General features: G+C 41.7%; 1 protein-coding gene across 7 annotated transcripts in view; it reads right to left on the reverse strand.

Moving 5' to 3' along the window:
* Window positions 1–17,847, reverse strand: part of SH3D19 (SH3 domain containing 19) — a 138,188-nt gene that overhangs the window by 30,041 nt on the left and 90,300 nt on the right. For 6 of the 7 annotated variants that reach the window (XM_019534467.1, XM_019534465.1, XM_019534468.1 and 3 more), the window contains 2 exons: window positions 16,298–17,293; window positions 6,241–6,348 (listed from right to left, as the gene is read on the reverse strand). In XM_019534467.1, the coding sequence (XP_019390012.1) occupies window positions 6,241–6,348; window positions 16,298–17,293 (1,104 nt within the window). The remainder of the gene's footprint in view (window positions 1–6,240; window positions 6,349–16,297; window positions 17,294–17,847) is intronic. The other variant, XM_019534466.1, reaches the window with a different exon arrangement.

Raw genomic sequence — 17,847 nt, forward strand, 5'->3', positions numbered from 1 at the left:
CAACGGCTCACCCAAAACTCCTTAAGTGGCCCTCCAACCAAAATAATTGCCCACCCCTGAGCTAAGGCATCCATCAGGCTGGAGAATAGCTGCGGGAAGGAGGGGAAGCAGAGAATACTGGGAGGCACCAGTATGGGTCCTGTTATTACAAAGTGAGGCGCTTGCTCATCCACAGCCCATCATTAAAGAACACTGAGGATTAAATGATTATGTACCATTACTATTACATTAAATGCTCTCTGTTGCTGAGATCTGCAAAGTGCTTGGGCAAGTTCTACCACCATTTTTACTCATAACATGTCTACACAGGGGGCTCTTTTTCAAACTATTTTACAGATTTTTTTGGTATATTCATATGATACAATCATACAGCAAACTTCTGATATGCTTCAAACCCAATAGGTGTGCATTCTATGATCAGAACACCATAAAATGCTCATTCAGTGTGGGCAATAGTCTACAATTTTGATAATCTTTTAACAGCGAACGGGATCTACAGTTTTATTCTGTGAATCAGCTGCTCATTGCATTCAGGAGACTACATTAGTTTGGGGAAGGGAGTTGGGCTGGAGGAAGGAGGAGATGAATGTCACTTGTTTTGTCATACAGAATCAACCCAAAAATCTGGAAATTAAAATTGAAATTTAAAAGCAAAAACAAACTCCCCTCCCCCCACAAAGGCAAATTCATAGCTTGAGTAGCAGTGCCTGGGCAAACACTGAGAGAAATCTCCTCTTAGCATACCTCATTGACTTAAAAAGGGCATTAGAGATTTATTTTTATACAACACTTAAAATCCAAATATACAAATGGCCTAATTTCTCCATCTGTCCTTTACAGAAACAATATTGCCAATCCTAACAGTTCAATACTCAAAAGCAGGGTGTTATTCCCAGTCTGTACTTTTTCCATTTTCAAAATTTGAGGAACAGCTCAAACTCTTAGCTGGAGCTCACGAGCAACTCCATGGCCAGGGGCTGCTGGCAGGTGGTACTGACACAGTAAATTCCTAAGTGTACGGGCACCATGCTCTGTCTGACAGTGCTGTTTGCTTTTGGGGCTGTGTTAATGAGTTCCCTTCAGGGTCCCTTTCTCTCTCTCCAAAGGAAGGTAGGCAGGAACACCATTTTTATTGTGACACTTCATCCTTTCTTGTGGGCTCTCCTGGGTTTCCTCTCATGTGGGCAAGGCCTTTTGTCCAGCTAAAGCTAAAAACAGATGACAGGTTTAATGCAGCATTGTTTAGGCTGGGATATATGACTTGACACAGCCCTTTACAAACTGGACTTAAATGGCAATTAAGTCAAATTAGCGGTGATTGTTCTGAAGCAAAGCATTAGTTCAAATAATTCACAGATACTTAATGTGGGACAATGGGCTTGTCAGTCTGTAAAGTCTGCGAGGAATCAAATGCGAATCAGGTTCAGAGGTGATTCCTTTTATTAGACCAACTAACAAATCCCCTCCAAAAAATCTTTTTCTGCAAGCTTTCCGGCACGCATGCCCTTCCTCAGGCTCAGGGAAAATTAAAGATGATAAAAGGTTTCAATCCAAAATTGGCTAAAATTTGGCATCTTCCATGACGTTTATTTCCTACCTATGGGGACTTTTTACCATCTTTAATTTTCCCTGAGTTCTAGAGTTTTGCATTTCTTTTTGTCTCAGACCAACACAGCTACCAAATACATCCCTGAAACATGGAAGATGCCAAATTTTAGCCGATTTTGGATTAAAACTCAATGCTGAACAACAAGAACAATTTCTGCACCTCCCTGCCTTCCAGCCATTTGACACCACCAGGGAAAGAATCCTGCCTTATCTGTACATCAAAGAGCAACTCACAAAGACATCCTCATGGACCCAGACGAATAGACTTCCACCTTCAGTTTTCTCTGTACAAAAATGGAAGTTTATTTTCTATGTATAGGAACTTTTTACCATCTTTAATTTTCCCTGAGCCTGAGGGTGTGCGCCTGAAAGCTTGCAGAAAAAGATACTTTTTGCAATTTCTTAGTTGGTATTATCTCTGAACCAAGAGTTCTAGAGTTTTGCATTTCTTTGTGTCTCAGACCAACACCGCTACCAAATACATCCCTGAATCAAGTTGGTTGTCTATTTTAAATCTAAGAGCCCAGGTTTCTGCAAAGGTTTCAGTATGACAACAAAGGGTAAAAACAGATGCTAGGTGTATCCCAGGTCTTACTGGCCCACCTTTGACTTGCATCAAAGCAGCCAAGGGACAGTCATATAGGCTAAAAACAGATGCTGGATTTCTCCTGGGACAAAACCTTTTATCCCAAGTTCCTACAGCTATACAATCCCACAGTCTCACTTTGAGTACCTAGGAAGTACAAAATAGTACTTTCCCCCCACGGCAATTTGGCTAATTCAAGTTAACTGCCATGCAAGCTGTGCTCCCACCTCTCCTTGATGAGAATCAAGGCCTGGGACAATCAGACTTTGATCAACCCTGTTTTTATGGTTTACACCTGCAGCCTGAATGGGAATTAACTCAACTCGAATATGCCCCTAACTGGAGGAACTGGGTAGAGGTGGAAGAGGGATGGGGGGCAGCATTATCTTGGATACTTCATTGGTACTTAAAGTGGGACAATGGGCTTGTATGCCTGTAAGATCCCAGGAAAAAAAGGCTTGGTCTCAAAAGAAATCTGATTTCTGTTTTTAGCCAAGGCAGTCAGATCCACTGAGGGACCCCATAGCTTCACAGTTTATTCTGCTTCCTGGGAACCCCAGTTCTTCCGCTTGGACTCCAAATCTCTCCTAGTTGCAGTCTCCTATGAAGTAACCCATCACATCTGTCTGCCAACAGTAGTTCAGTACAGTGCAACTGACAGCCCCTTGAGGGAAAGTCCATTGCCACTAGAGAGCAGCAAGAGATTATTCATTATTTGTTTGGCAGGGCAAAAGGGAATTCATTTTTTTTTTAAGTCTGCCTGGGCATGATTATTAAATTAAAGGAAGAAAATGAAGGCCTGATCTCATTCTACCTATTAGGCACCTAAGTATATGTAGGCACTGAAAGGCTTATTCCACTGTGCTTCAGTCCCCTGGAAAACATGAACATTAGGATTACTGTATTTCCAGGATCAAAAAAGAGGATACCTGTCAGGGGGAGGGGGAGGAGCTGGTGGGTATATGATTGTGGGAGGCAGCGTAGTGATATGCCTGTGCCCTGCCTCTGCCCCTCACTCTTAAGCCCCTGTACCCTCAGCCCTGCTAGTACCTCTCACTCCTGACCTGCAGCCCCCCTGCCCCCCCAGTGCTGCCACTGCCCCTCACTCCTGACCCAGAGTCCCTTGTTCCCACAGCCCTGCTGCCCACGCAGCTCCTGTGCATGCAAACACCTGCATTTGTTCTCTCTCTATCTTACTTGTCAGGGCCCACACGCAGAGCATGTGAGCCCTGACAGCTAATCACCTTGCCTGCTGCTCCCAGACCCAAGCATCCAAGCTGCCTGTGCCCGGGAAAAGCAGAGGCAAAGCAAAAACCCGGACATTTGCTCCCATTTTAAAAACCTGCCTGGACACGAGGATGGGGTCAAAAAGGGGACATGTCCAGGAAAACCTGTATGTATGGTAACCCTAAACACACCTAATTTTGTAAAACACCTCCATCTTAATCTTAAGAGCAGCAATCAGGATACCCATCCATCTTGGGTTTCCTGGTTTAGAGGAGTCCAAACAGGTGCACTTAGAATCTGGCTCTTAAAATGGGACAGCTTTCCTATACAGAACGTGACTGGCCACTCCCATTAGACTATTTCCTATAGGTGACAGTATACAAGGCCTTGCAAACCAAAAAGTTTAGCATATCCATCCAAATCTAAGTAAGAAGGTGTTTTTCCTCGTAGATTTACATATGACTAGAAGGAGCTTCCTAGATCACTGATCCCAGTCTCTGAATCACCAAAATTGCTACTTTAAACCCTCACTCACACACAACCAGAAAACAAAATAGCTGAAATGACAAGTACCATATAACAGGACTTTCAACCTGGGGTCCACATACTATGTTTAAGGGGTCTGTAAAAGATGACTATGTTCAATCAAAAGTACATGAATACCCACACCTACAATTCAAAAAGGTCTGCACCTCCATTCAAAATTTCCAAAGGGGTCTGCACCTCCATCAGCAATGCTAACTGTTGCAAAACCATTGTGAGACTTGGGATTTCAAAGTTAAAATAACAGAGTGGGCCAGGAGCAGGGGCTGGGATGAATGGAGCCCTGGAGCTGGTGTGGGTGGGCTCATCTAGAGGCATGGAGGGGAGCTGGAGACAGGCTGAGACTGGTTTCTGATCTCTGCTGCCTTGCTCCAGGAGCTCAGCTGCATGACCCCAGTATGCCTCCTGCCACTGGGGGTGCAGGGGATGTGCTGTGTGGCCAGCGCTCCCCACGTCCCCTGCCAGCCCAGCAGGTGGCAATGGCATTGCGCAGCTAAGCTCCTGGGGCAAGACAGCAGAGCACAGAGCCCCATCCTGCAGCAGGCAGCCCGCCTCTGCCCCACGGGGGGCATGTGCCGGCCTCCATACCCCCCCCAGGGGTGTGTACTTCTGTGGGGGGCTGTGCCCCTGCCCCGCACCCTGGCCCTAAGGCCCCATTCACCCCTGCTCCTGCCTCAATCCTTCTCTCACCATGGGGGCCTTGATCTGCCCCCCAACAACGTCTTTTCCCTCTCCCTGCTCGCTGCTTTCCATCCACTTACCAGCTGGGTGCTGTCTGTGTCTCTGTGTGTCTGTGTCTCTGCTCCTCACTCCCAATCCAGAGCCCACCCAGTCCTGCTGCTGCTTCTCACTCGACCCATAGTATCCCACATCCTACCAGGGTGTGTGGGGATCCTCCTCTCCTGGCTCTAACCTCCCTCCCCCTACACACACACACAGCCCCCAACACCTTCACATATAACACCCCCCACATATTTAAGATAGCATGGCATGATTTACGTGCCAATCTCTTGATTTTTTTAAGGATGTCTCTCATGATTTTTGGCATGGTGGGGTTGGCAATACTGCTCTATTCAAAATTTTTTAGGCTTCCACAAATGAAAAGTTGAAAACCACTGCTCTATAAAATAACATGCCACAGAAAAGCAGGTGAAACCATGTTATTTACAATCCCCTGCCACTGTAGTTGGTTAATCTGTCATCAGAAGAACCTAGAGAAAGGACTACAGAAGAAGACAAAAATAGCCTTAAAAGTCCTTTCCAAATCTGACCTAATCTAGAGGAAAAAGTTCGTCCTGCCTCCAAACCTGCTGATCAGTATTGAGCTTTGAATGGAAGAGCACAATCAGATTAAATATGTGTTTTACTAAATATTTTGGATTATTGGATTTATTTGGATTCCTCTATGCTTTTCTAACAATTTGTATGCAAGCAAACAAAAACAGAAATATACCACAACACACTTCCTCCTCCTATCTCAGTTCTCCCCTCAAAAGAAAATATCTCCTTACAAACCTCAAGAACAGTCGGGATAGTTTGATTACACGTCTAGTGCAGAGGAATATGGTTTTTTTAAATGGTTTTCTAATTTCCTCTTGCATCGTTTCTCTTTTTCGCCTCGAGTTCTGAGCTATTAGGGAAGCGAGGATTTCCCCAATTTGGGAGAAAAAGTCCTGTGGTTTACTCATCTAAACGTGAATTTAGGAAAATATGTATTGAAGCCTACATGTGAATATTTTAAATACAAGGACTAATCAAGCCCCTCTTGTATCACTTTCCAGGATCGCGGCAGCTAATTAGTGCCAGCTCTCAGTGTTCAGGTTTGGAAGAGAGTCAAGCATTTTGGTTAGCAGTCAAGAAGCTGCAGATGGGACCATGACAAACATGGCTGCAGCTACCAGATTTTTTGTGGTGCACCTTTACTGGCTTAACAAACAGGAGCAAAAGGCCAATATTTGAATAGCTGTTGATTTCACTTCCAAAAAATCCTTGTTGTCATCAATAGTAGGCTAGTAAAATCATGTTTACATCCTCCTAGCAAACTGTGTTAAAATACAGTGTAATAACAGCGCTTAGCACTATGTATCTGCTCACCACTGGAAGTTAAAAAATAGTAGTCAGTTGGTGTTAGAATGACAGTCAACTCAGCTGAAATTTCTCTAAAACTTCTCTAGCTGTAGGCAATTCAGCATGTCTACCCTGGTTCTAAGAAGACAATTTCTTGATGCGAGTTTTTTTGAAAATTTAAGAGGAGAAATTAGGTTTGAAGTACTTACATTTCCCTGGTTTTGCTGGGATTCGAATAACGGTAGGCTTCCGGGCTACGGCTGGTTGAACTGTCTGTTCCTTTGCAGGCTCATTTTTGCAGGGCAACTGAAAGGGATCTAATGAAAAAAACCACAACTTAGTAAGTCTTTGTTAAATACAAGCCTCAACAGACACCACATTCATTATTAAAGACATGTATATTTCATGCCCAAGAGAAATCAACAAAATCTAAGTATCCAGTAAAAGCAAATACAGAGCTAATGAAAAGCGAGCACTCAGCTCTTTGTGAATAATGTATTTTTTGTGCATCTGTTCTGACAAATTATTCAAAGCTAAGTAAACTTAAACCATGTTTCAGATGCCTCCCAGGATTATCTAAGTTACTAAGCAAGAGCAAGTACACCACTGAATAACAGGGGTTTGAAGAAGACAGTATTGCTTTAGGGAAACATGTTTCCAGTATGCACACACAGTTATGAATACATGTAAGAGAGAAAAAGAGTTTTGTTCTACAAAACCTTGCAAAAACTAGATCAGTACCACAGCAGATGAAAGAACTACGGAAAACACGAATGCATTTTAACTGTTAGGCTTACAAAATGTTTTTGGTGCCCTCTGTCATTTCTTTAATTCACTGTCTAATTCAAACTTTGAGGATTGTTAGCCTTCCTATAGATCATCATCCTATGAGATGGTTTTGTGGGTAAGACACAGAATTAACAGCCCCATGTATATTCTAGCTCCATCTATCTCTCATATGTTTTTGTCTGAGCCTAGGGAAAATAGTTAGCATTACTATCCATGCGTAAAATTAAGGTAGTATTTTGCCACACTTCAGAGAAATTAAAGGCTTTAATAAATTAATGTACATGAGAGGTTCAGATACCACACAGAAAGCAGACACAGCAATACACTGACACAAATAAAACGGACAACTACTTACTCTCATTACCTTTGTTTGGAGAAGAAGAATTCATTTTGCATCACTCTCTACTACCATCAACTAGAATTTTTTTTTTTTACTTTTTTGGTACCTATCTTGATGCATTGAGATGCCTACACTTACTGCACCATAAATGAATAAGATGGAAATCAGAGAGTGTTCTGGCCATAACACCTATCCACTTTTCATATAAGAGCCCATGCAAATGAACACTGATCTCAGGCAGCCATTTGAGATGTGTGGTTTAATGGGACATTATCTGGTATCAAATGTACTGAAGGGTCCCTTTAAATTCTCCAGTTTCATCTGATCACTGAAGGCAGGAAATGGCAAAACAAAACTAAGAGAAATCCACACTGCCCAAATAGGATGTCTAAAATAATTTAAATTAAATTTTTATCATTTACTTTATTAAAGAGATAATATGAGGGCTGCCTGCCTTTTAAACAATACATCCTGAGGCAGTTCACCAAGAAACTTTAGATATTTGCTGTTTGGAGATTAAAATGAAGATTCCAAAAATGGAAAATGCTGGGCTTTCCTAGAAGCAGTCTAATTAAAAATGACTAGTTCTAATTTTAAAATTCTGACATTTCTATTATAGCTCTATTGAGCTATTTTTGTATATGGGCATTTTGTTGGCAGATGCCAAGAAGGAATTTCCAAAGCTACATACATCTGCAAACTCAGTCTTGTACAGGTGTATGTACAGTGAGATCAGTCCGCTAGTGATCTCACTATACATGTGTGTTTACCCCGGGACTGATGCACTTAGAAGCCATTACCAAAGAAAGGAGGTTGCAAAGGCTCAGCCATGTCAGCAGAATGGGAGGAGACCATATTCCCCAAAATATTTTGTATAGCAAGATTCGAGATAGCTCTAGAAAGCTAGGCTGCCCTTTACGGCGATACCACGACATGCGCAAAAATGATATTAAGTCATTCAACATCAACAAAGAAAGCTAGGAGGAGTGCACAAAATCCCATCCAATCTGGAGGGAACATCTGGCACTGGATTCAGCTCAACATGAAGCGGCTTTGATCCAGAGGATGGAAACAAACCGAGAAAGAAGGAAGCAGCATGCTGTAAACTTGGAGTCCAACTTAGACAACACATGGATCTGTGAAACATGTAACAAGCTGTGTCACTTTTGGATTCCTCAGGCACCTGACCAGACCTCTTACATGTACACCACGATCTAGAGGATCAACTGCTTACAGTAAAATCAAATGAGACGGCTGAAAATGCGTTAGACACATGCCTATACTTCTAATGCAAAGTTCTTTGGGGATCTGTCTACATGGCACGCTCTGGTACAGCTGCACTATCATGACCCTCTACCTGAAGATTTTACTTTATTTCTTAGCAGAGATATACTGGCCCACATGGAGCTCTCTGAGGAAGTGGCTATACTTCTGGTATCTCAGATAGCTGGGTACCTTTGTACGGCACTACATTCTGAAATTACAATAGTTACTTATTTTTCTCTTGCTACTCCTTCTACCAATACTCAATGCTGTTCAAAGTTATTGCTCTACACAGATAATTCCTGAGAAAGGCCATTATCAAATCTTCATCTACACAGCACTCATCATGAGGCTATGAAAAACATTTCTGAGAACCTTAGTTTTCCACTCATTATCTTTTGCTCAATTATACAGTTGCCACCTCATAATTAGTTTAAACCTCATTACCTTGTTTGTGTCATTCCCTTCCCAAGTGCTGTGTTAGTAGCAGAAATTGACTGCGTAAACTACTATGCTGCCTTGTGTAATGGGACTGACAGTGTATGAATTTTTTATGTTGTTTAACAACAATTGGGCATGGTTCGAGCATGATTCATGAAAGTGTGAACAGAGAATTGCTAATACACTCACTCAGGGCTTCTCAACACCAGTAAATTAATCTGCAAGGCACCCTTCACAACACTAATATCAATGGATTTCTATCATTTTTCTTTCATAATCTTTTCATACAATTTCCACTGCTCACATTTTCTTGAGCCTGGCTTTTCCATGTCTGCTAATAAAACAATTTTATAGCCTCCCTTTGCTAGCATATTTTGTTGTGTATATTCTTCAAGTAGGCAATGAGGTAGGATGCACCCAAGGAGCCTATATATTTCCTTTTGCTTCTACTGGTTAAGGGGAGAGAGAGATTTTTTTACCTACACCACCTTCATTCAACACTAAAGACAAATAGGGTAACACTGCAAAGGAAGGAGGCTGCTACTTTTCTGAAGCTGTTATTGTTAGTACATAATGAAGAGGCAATGTAATGCAATCCATTGCTTTTCCCTCTGCTACCAATACACATCCCCAACAGGACTCTAGATACTGGACTTCAGCTGCGGGCCCTGTCCCTGACAGCACCTATACATGTGCTCCGACACGTTCAAATCAGAACACTCCAGCGTGCTGCAGCATCTCGTGTATTCAGCAACCCCACATTTCAAAATGATCGTGGGGGCTTTAGTTAGAGCGCCCCCACTGACATTTTGAAACACAGGGCAAGAAATACACGAGACGCTGCAAGTATTTTAATTTGAACAGCTCCTAAGAATCACTCTAATTAAAAGGTGTCCCCCCAGCATGTGTAAAAATGCCCTGAATTTCCAGCCACCCCAGGAACCCCACAGGTCAGATGATATGGTTCTGCATCGCTGTGTTTAGGCAAAAAATAAAAGATAGTAGCCGCTTTTTCCGCTAGAGTGAAGGGGCAGGGGGGCTCTCAACAGACAGGGAACAGAGAATAGGAAAAGGTAGTATAAATGACCCATTTCTAAAGAAGCCACCTTCTCTTGATTTGATCCTGAAAATAATGCTTTCAGTTCATCTAAGAATGACATAATGGTTCTGGAAATGCTGATTCACTAGTGCCATGCGGTATGTTACTGCTACACACATACGCAACTGCCTACTTTAAACAATAAATTAGCAATTAGAGATGGGACATTAAAAAGTCAAGACGGTTATCTGGGCCTTCTAGGTACCAAGGTTTACCCCACTCTATAAAAACAAAACACAGATCTATTAAAATTTTACCTCAGTGAAACCACTTCAGCCTGTGTAGAACTGTGCCGAACCAACACTTGGATGACAGACATTAAACCCCCCTGCAAAACCAACTAAAAAAACCCAACAGAAATATGGTTGGGGATTCACGAGGCAGACCACAATGGAAACAACACTGAACAAAAGTTAGCTTGGTGCTCCATGGCATAATGTTGCTGAAAATACTCTGCTATCCCAACATACACAGTTTTTAACGCAGTATGTTTTGCAAGCCTCCGACTTGAAAATTCCTACCTAACGCTCACTTTCCCTGCAACAGTTGAAGGACAATAAGAAGGGTAGGACCTAAATCTGTTTGGCAAGTCAGGATTTCAGGAGCTTGCACAGGGGTCTGTAACCTGCATAGAGCCTGAAGTATAGCTTAAAGCAGAGGTGCTCCTCCACCAGATCCAAATCTCAGGGCTCAACCTAGGCCAGGTCTAGACCCACTTCCAGTGGCGGGATGAGCAACAGGGGCAGAACCACTACAGGTTCCAGAGCTATGGAGATTAACACACCCATTGCTTGCCCCTCTGCCAATGATAAACTTCCCTAGTGTGGGGACGGGAAGGGGCTGATACACATTCCATATACTGGAATATGGCTGCACGCCCTGTCCCTGAACTCCCAGTTTTTCCAAGAGCCATGCAGGCCAGAAGATATAGCCAGATCTGGTTTGTAGGCTATATCTTTGACACCCACTGGCTTAATAAATTCTTCATAAATTTCTTCTTGAAATGTTTCTTGAATTTCTCAGCATTCCAGCATTTTTGGAAGAACAGAAGATTTAGCCAGCTGATGTACCATTGCACATCCCTGGAAGAAGGGGTCACTACTTTTGCAGCCATGAAGTAGTTTTGTTGTCACTGGGTATATCTACACAGTGCAAATACATGCATATACAGGGCAGCGCTGTGCCAGGCAAAGATCTTACCTAGGGTCCAGGAACAAGCCCAATGGTGTTACCAACAAGACTACACTGTTTTCTGTTCCAGAACTAATTTGAGCTGGCTCAATAATCTCTCCACTGCACTGTATTGCACCACGTAAACATAAACTTCGAGTCCTATAAAGGAGAATTTCTTCCTCCCCTACTCCCACATGAACGTTCAGTGGCTACCCCTGTGACAGATTTAAGCAGATGATACTTGAGCGCCTGATGGAAGGCTTTGTTGATTCACTCCATTATTAAACTGCAGGATGTGGCTAGAGATTCAACTGAGGATGTGGCTGGAAATTCAAAACTCATTGAATTATGTTCTTATGAAGCTAGGTCTGGAGAGAACTTGCTAGAAGCAATTATAAAAATTCTGAATCTTTTATTACATATACACACATCACAGACCATATGTTTTTAAGTAACTTGGGAATATTCAAATGCTAATATTAGCAAACCTTCTGAATTAGATTTTCCTTTGAGCAAAGAATGGAAACCATGTCATACATGGTTGCTGTTATGTATTTCACAAGAAGAGAAGAGTCCTTGATTTCACGGAAAAAAAATCATAGTGGCTGTTAGTTTTCCCTGGAGACAAAACTGAGAAACTAGCAGGATACAGAATGCAGCACACACTCGCCTCTTTTAAAATGGTAATACTAATGGGATGAAGCTAATGAAATGAAGTTCTCTCTTAACAGGCAGAGAATAGACTATCCTAAATCTACAAACTGAGTAAATTCTTTTTTTCTTATCATTTGGATAAACTGAAGGCAACGGTATCTGGAATATAGCAAGCAGTGAGTTGGAAGGTATTTTTATAAAGGTGTGAATCTAACAGCCCAAATAGGAAGTTCAAAACAATGTAGCCTTCCTATGTAAAATCATCTGAAGGTTTCTGTTTAAACACATCCTTAAATGAGTGGTGCCCAACCTTGCTGCCCTGTGGAACAGATGGACTGTTCCCAGTTCATCTGTGGGCTGGATTCAGTCAGTGGGCTGGATTCAGATGTGGCCCAGCCCCGATCTGACCATGTAGAGGTGGAGGGAAAGAGGGTTGGGGGGGGAAGGGGCATGGGCTAGCCCCCATGTGCTGTATGAGGTGAGGATTGGGTCTCAATCCAGCTGTGCGGGGAGAGAGGCCACAGTCCGGTCTGGTTCTAGCCTCATGGACCTTGCAAATTTGTCAGCAGGGGATGTGTGGCAGTATTAAATGCCACTGCTCCCCCACCACCAAATGTCCCAAACTGTGGGGAGCTCTGAAGACCAGATGCCGTGGTTTTGGGTTTGAGCACCCTCACTTCAAACAATAAACTAACTTACTTTGCATTCGTCAACAAAACTTGCATAAGACTCCTCAATAATTCACAAACCTTTCAAGACTAGGGCTATATGTCCTTGCCTGACCAGGCAGTGCCAACACTGGTGCGACAGAAGTAACAACAGCAACAGCCTGTTCTGGTCCTGGAACTTCAATGGGGCCTGGAGTCTACAACACGTTTCCATAACAAATTGGTTAGAGGCATCATTCATCTGGAAGATGACTAAAACTTCCAAGTATCCAATACTTGCAAAGACTCCCTGGCCACTGTTGGAAAAATATATTAAAAGGCCCGAATGCTGCAAACTCTTATTAAAAGACTTTCTCTTAGAGGCCTAGACATTTTGACTGGTTGACCTGATCTCAAATCTTCTCATTATGTGAACAAAAACTTCTGGGGTACCTTTGGGATAGATATAAGACTCCAGAGAACCTGCACAAGACCTGAATTTCAAAGAGGCCTGAGCATCCAATGCTCCCAACTGAATCCCACTGGCATTGGAGGTGTCAGGCATTCTCAAAAGTCAGAGCTGAATCTCTCTGTACCTTGATCCTCCATTGCAAAATGGGAATTATGCATCTCTCTACAGAAAGATCATGTTATTGATATCTGAATTAGTTTTTAAGCAAGCTGGTTGAATTTTTTTGTAGAACCAGAGCGTTTCATCATGTGGTATATTTTGCTTAACTCACTTTCTGTCTGTAGAACTGTTCCCTGCATTACGTTTTCAGCCTCCTTTAGCCAAAGCAGCAGTGTAGCCCTAATTGTAACACCAATAATCGAACTCGCAGACAAACAGATTCCAGTTGCATTTCAAAAGTATTAAAATTTCTGCACATTTAAATATTCTATTTAAAATTGGACTTTTACGAACAGGGGGTTAGTGCTGCATCTCAAACACTGCTCAGAAGACTGTTCTAGGGTTGTCATAGCAACAAGTGGAGCCCTGTCATTTTGCTATGTCATTATTCATAATAAATCCAAAGGTCTGGGAAACTGGGAGCAAGATTACAGCTGCTTTTCCTGCCCTTACAAAGCATTTCACTGTGGATTCATTTTGCAAATCCTAAGAGGTTCCTATGGAAACGTGGGGAATACCTAATATCAGTGCAATATGTCACCAGATTTTATTTTATTTTTTAACAAGTAGGCAGGTTTTCTGTGGCTCTTTTGTCAACACAGTGCTAGAAATAACACCATGTATTACCAGAAAGAAGTAGAAGAAATAGGAAATGAGCTTGTGATCCTGACTGCAAAACATTTCAGCTAGGAAAATGTATTGCTTTCTTTGGAGGTAATCCTTATTTGCACTGGTGTCAAGCAAGAACACAGTCAGATCCTTTTCTCTTTAGCAGATGAGGACAGGGTGAGCAAAGAAGCCTTCTTGCTGTGTTAATAAAATCATTCCAGCTACTTCTGGGAGGAGTCTGACAACTATTCATCTGTTAAATTAAATTTTGGATTATGCAACTAAATGTTAACCATAAAAAACTGAACTATTTTATCTTTACCTATGAAAAGGAACAGTTTAGATATCAAAAAGATAAACAGGGTAGTGCTCTTTCTGTTATCCAGGCGAGTACTGTTTCCTCTGGCAACACTCAGTGGGATCACAGGATTTTGGTTCAAATGTGAGATTTAATATTTATTTAACCTTTCTGAACAGTTGGGGAACTCTGTAGTATGTATGTGTAGCTAGGATTTTATTTTCCTTGTTAAGTATTTTTAAATATAAGAATTTTGCCTCTTTGTGAGGGCACCTCTAATTTGTCTATCTTTGTTCTTTTATTCATCTGAAAAAAAAAATCAATGTTGTCTTTTTTGTTTTATCTGCTTTGGAGTTCTATTTCTGAGACCTTCATGTGCACAGTGGCTACAGTGGTATTGTACTGAAAGCCCCTCTGGGCAAACATGAATGGACATAGCTCCATTCATAGTCTGTCATCACCAGTCCTAATTTTCTTGGAAGGTACTAGGAAGTATTTCTTGAGTCATTCGAGATTCTCTTTCTTCAGGGCACAAAACTTTTCCTGCAGGGAAGAACTCCTATCTATGCTATTTTGCAACATATTCCATTGCAAACAGAATGCTGAATCAGCCCTTAAAAAGTAGTCTGTTAGCAAATGCATCAAAGCAGTTCCAAAATACATTATGTATGTTGTCATTCTCAGCAGTACTGAACTATAACGTGCAAGAACCTTCCACAGTTTCTTTCCTAAATCTGCCCTCAAGTTACTGCCTCAGTATAGAAAGGAAGAGGTAGTAAATAAAAAACTTGATCTAATTATTCAACACACAAATTATAATGAAAGCACAGGCCCTCACAGCCATTAATAAATATAGATTTAATGTGACAGCAATGCAGTATTTATGTATCTGTTTTCAGAGACCTGCAGTGCCTAATAAGTAAAACTAAACAGCTAAAAAATGTATAGCTTTTCTTTCTCGTTCTCTGTCAATATATTTCCCATCTCTTATGTTTTTAGAAATAGATCTCATACACCATGGGCCTTTCCATCCTATTGCTTTCAAGCAGAACCCTCACCACAGTTTACAATGGAGAATTCTGCTTGAAAATGATTGTGTTATAAGGCCCATTGACAGATTGTTACCAGAACATGCTGATGAGAAGAAACCTGAGTTTGCAAGACTTTAATGGGAATCACAAATCCATCTCTTTGGGTACTTAGGCATATGGGCTCCTTACAGACGTAAAATAAAAAAGGTGCTTTACTTTAAACTCCATGTGCCCCTGCACCGAGCCCAGCAGATGCCCAGAAGAGGCATCCCGTTAGTTGGACCTGGCTCACCCAACGTCTTTATAGATTGGGCACTTTAGTGATGCATTTTTATCAAATAGCCAATTGAATCAGCTATTAGATAAAAGCACCCAAAAGCCCATCTGATCTATACAGATGCTGTCAAATTAATGTGCTGCTTCTTCCGGTAAATCACGTTTTTCTTCCCCCTCCCCACGTTTGTCAACACCTATGGAGGTGCCTGAATACCTTTACAAAATTGGGCAGGAGTGTTGTTGAAGCTGTGATGGTCCAGGCATAGGCCTAAGGGCACTTTTTGCCTCAAAACTTGCCCAACATCTCTCCCAACTCTACACCTGGTTCAGTAAAAGATATCACAAAAAAGCCTCTCCTTTAAAAAAACTGGACACAAGCCCTTAACTGACTCATACATTCTAGTGTTTTTTGAGTGAAAACAGTAATTTCACATGGATATATTAATTAAGAAACTTATAGTTGTATAAAAAACAGACACTATGTATGAAAAACAGCAAATGGGTAATAGCAAATGGGGCACACAATTTAAGTCTGTTTGGTTCCAATCTATGAAACCACAGTGGACACCGCTGCTTTTCTATTTGACATAATGAAAAATAAATATCTGTGTGTACACTACTGCCCATGAACAACGTACTATGAACCACAGGTGCCCAAATGCCAGGCCTAGATAGATTAGATAGCAAATGCCAAGATATCTCCAGTGCCCAGGAGGGACTGTGATACATTCTAGAAGAGGCAGTTAGAATATATTTGTTTTTTTGTATAATTTTTATTTTTCAAGCTATTAAGTTATAAATCCAGCTGGCATGTTCTCAGAATAACACAGCCCGGAAACCTCACTGGTCAGTTATTTGGGTCTCCAAGTCTAGGTAATTTCATGGGAAGCTTAACATAACAGGAACGATAGAATTCTACACACACCAATTTTTGCTGCTATGAATACACAACACAGGATTACATGTATCTAGATTATAATTTTTTTAATGTTCTTTCCTTATAAATTATGCTTACCTGCAGCTGCTTCAGAACTGATACATTCTTTACCTGCACTAACTGAACTAGGAGGCAAAACATCATCATCAAAACTAATTAGATCTCCTTCCTCGTCTGGTTTACTTTGCAAAGTAGGTGCTGGGACACTGGTTGCAGACAACTCTCCCACGGACTGAAAGGCTTTTGCTTGGGTATGTACAGACAGTCTGGGAACAGCAGAAACTGGTTTTAGTAAGGCTGAAGAAGAGTCAGGATTTTCTAAATAAAGTGACTTTTTAGGAACAAGTGGCCTTGGAGCAGGAACTGGGAATTTCTTCTGTCCATCATTCTCTGAAGCTGACCCAGTCCTTGCATGAAGCAAATCATTACTAGTACTCGTTACAAGGCTGGGCTTTGGTTTCTTTGGCAATTCAGGTTTGGTTATGACACTGCTCCCACTTTCTTGAGGCTGAGGGTGCAGCTCCCTGGAGACAGGTTTTGGTTTCCTTTCAGTCCATGAATCCCACTCTCCTGAAACCCTGTTTGCCCCTGGCTTTGGAGCCACTACTGGCTTCTTTGCAGCTACTGTAGGTCTGTGCGGAAAACACCTTGGGGCAATTTCTGGCTTTTTGGATAATCCTGAGGTATCAGTATTTGTTTGGGATTCAAAAACTTTGATTCTTGAAACAATACTATTTTGGTTTCTTTCTGTATTCATGCTGTCCAGCACCACGTGATTGTTCAAGCTATCATCCAAGAGAGACAGTTGCTGATCTGGGGAGACCTCCCTTTCAGCTCTAGGTTTGTTCACTCCTTCCCGATTGTCTTGTGCTTCACCTTGAGTAGCTTTGACTATAGGTTTAAGATTGCCTTTAGATCTTGGTTTTGGCACTGGACGTATCACAGTAGCTGGATTTTTTTGGCAATTCTGTTCTTCAGATGCTTCAAGGACAATTAGAGGAGTCTCATTTTCTGAAGGATTACTATTCAAGAAAGATGAGGAAGGTCTGGGAGGCTTGAGAGGACTTTGCACTGCTGACAGAAAATAAATAAAGTTTTCATGCTGTATTCTAATACATCTTAAAACACGCATTTAAGATACCTAATTTGGCCTAGCTAACTATTCTGGCTGCAAGCCCCCTAAGTGGTTTTGCTCAGAAATCTTTGTTGCTTGTATTACATTTGTGATTCTTCCTTATAAACAGGACAAAAATACCCTTCAAAAGGGAACTACTCACTTCTAAAAATGCATGAATCTGAAAGTTATGAATCCAAAATTACTTTGTTAAGGTTCATTTCAACAGACAAAGAAACATCAAAAGTCAAAATACACACACACAGGTTTCCCTCACCAACTGCTAGGGTTAGGTTCCTGAAGGTTCCTGTGGTTGGAAAACCGTGGTTGGCAAAACAAAAGGCTTATGGGAAAAATTGCAGGTGGCAGGCTGATGCGTGGCCACGGAAACCCATGGTTACTCAAAACTGTATACTGGGGTAGCCAAAATGATATATAGAATATTAAGCGTGGACACTTAAAAACATGGTTGGCGAGGGAAACCTGTATATCTACCTATCTATCTATCGAGAGA

This window comes from Crocodylus porosus, unplaced genomic scaffold (assembly GCF_001723895.1).
Source record: "Crocodylus porosus isolate Cpor-Errol unplaced genomic scaffold, CroPor_comp1, whole genome shotgun sequence".
Taxonomy (NCBI): domain Eukaryota; kingdom Metazoa; phylum Chordata; order Crocodylia; family Crocodylidae; genus Crocodylus; species Crocodylus porosus.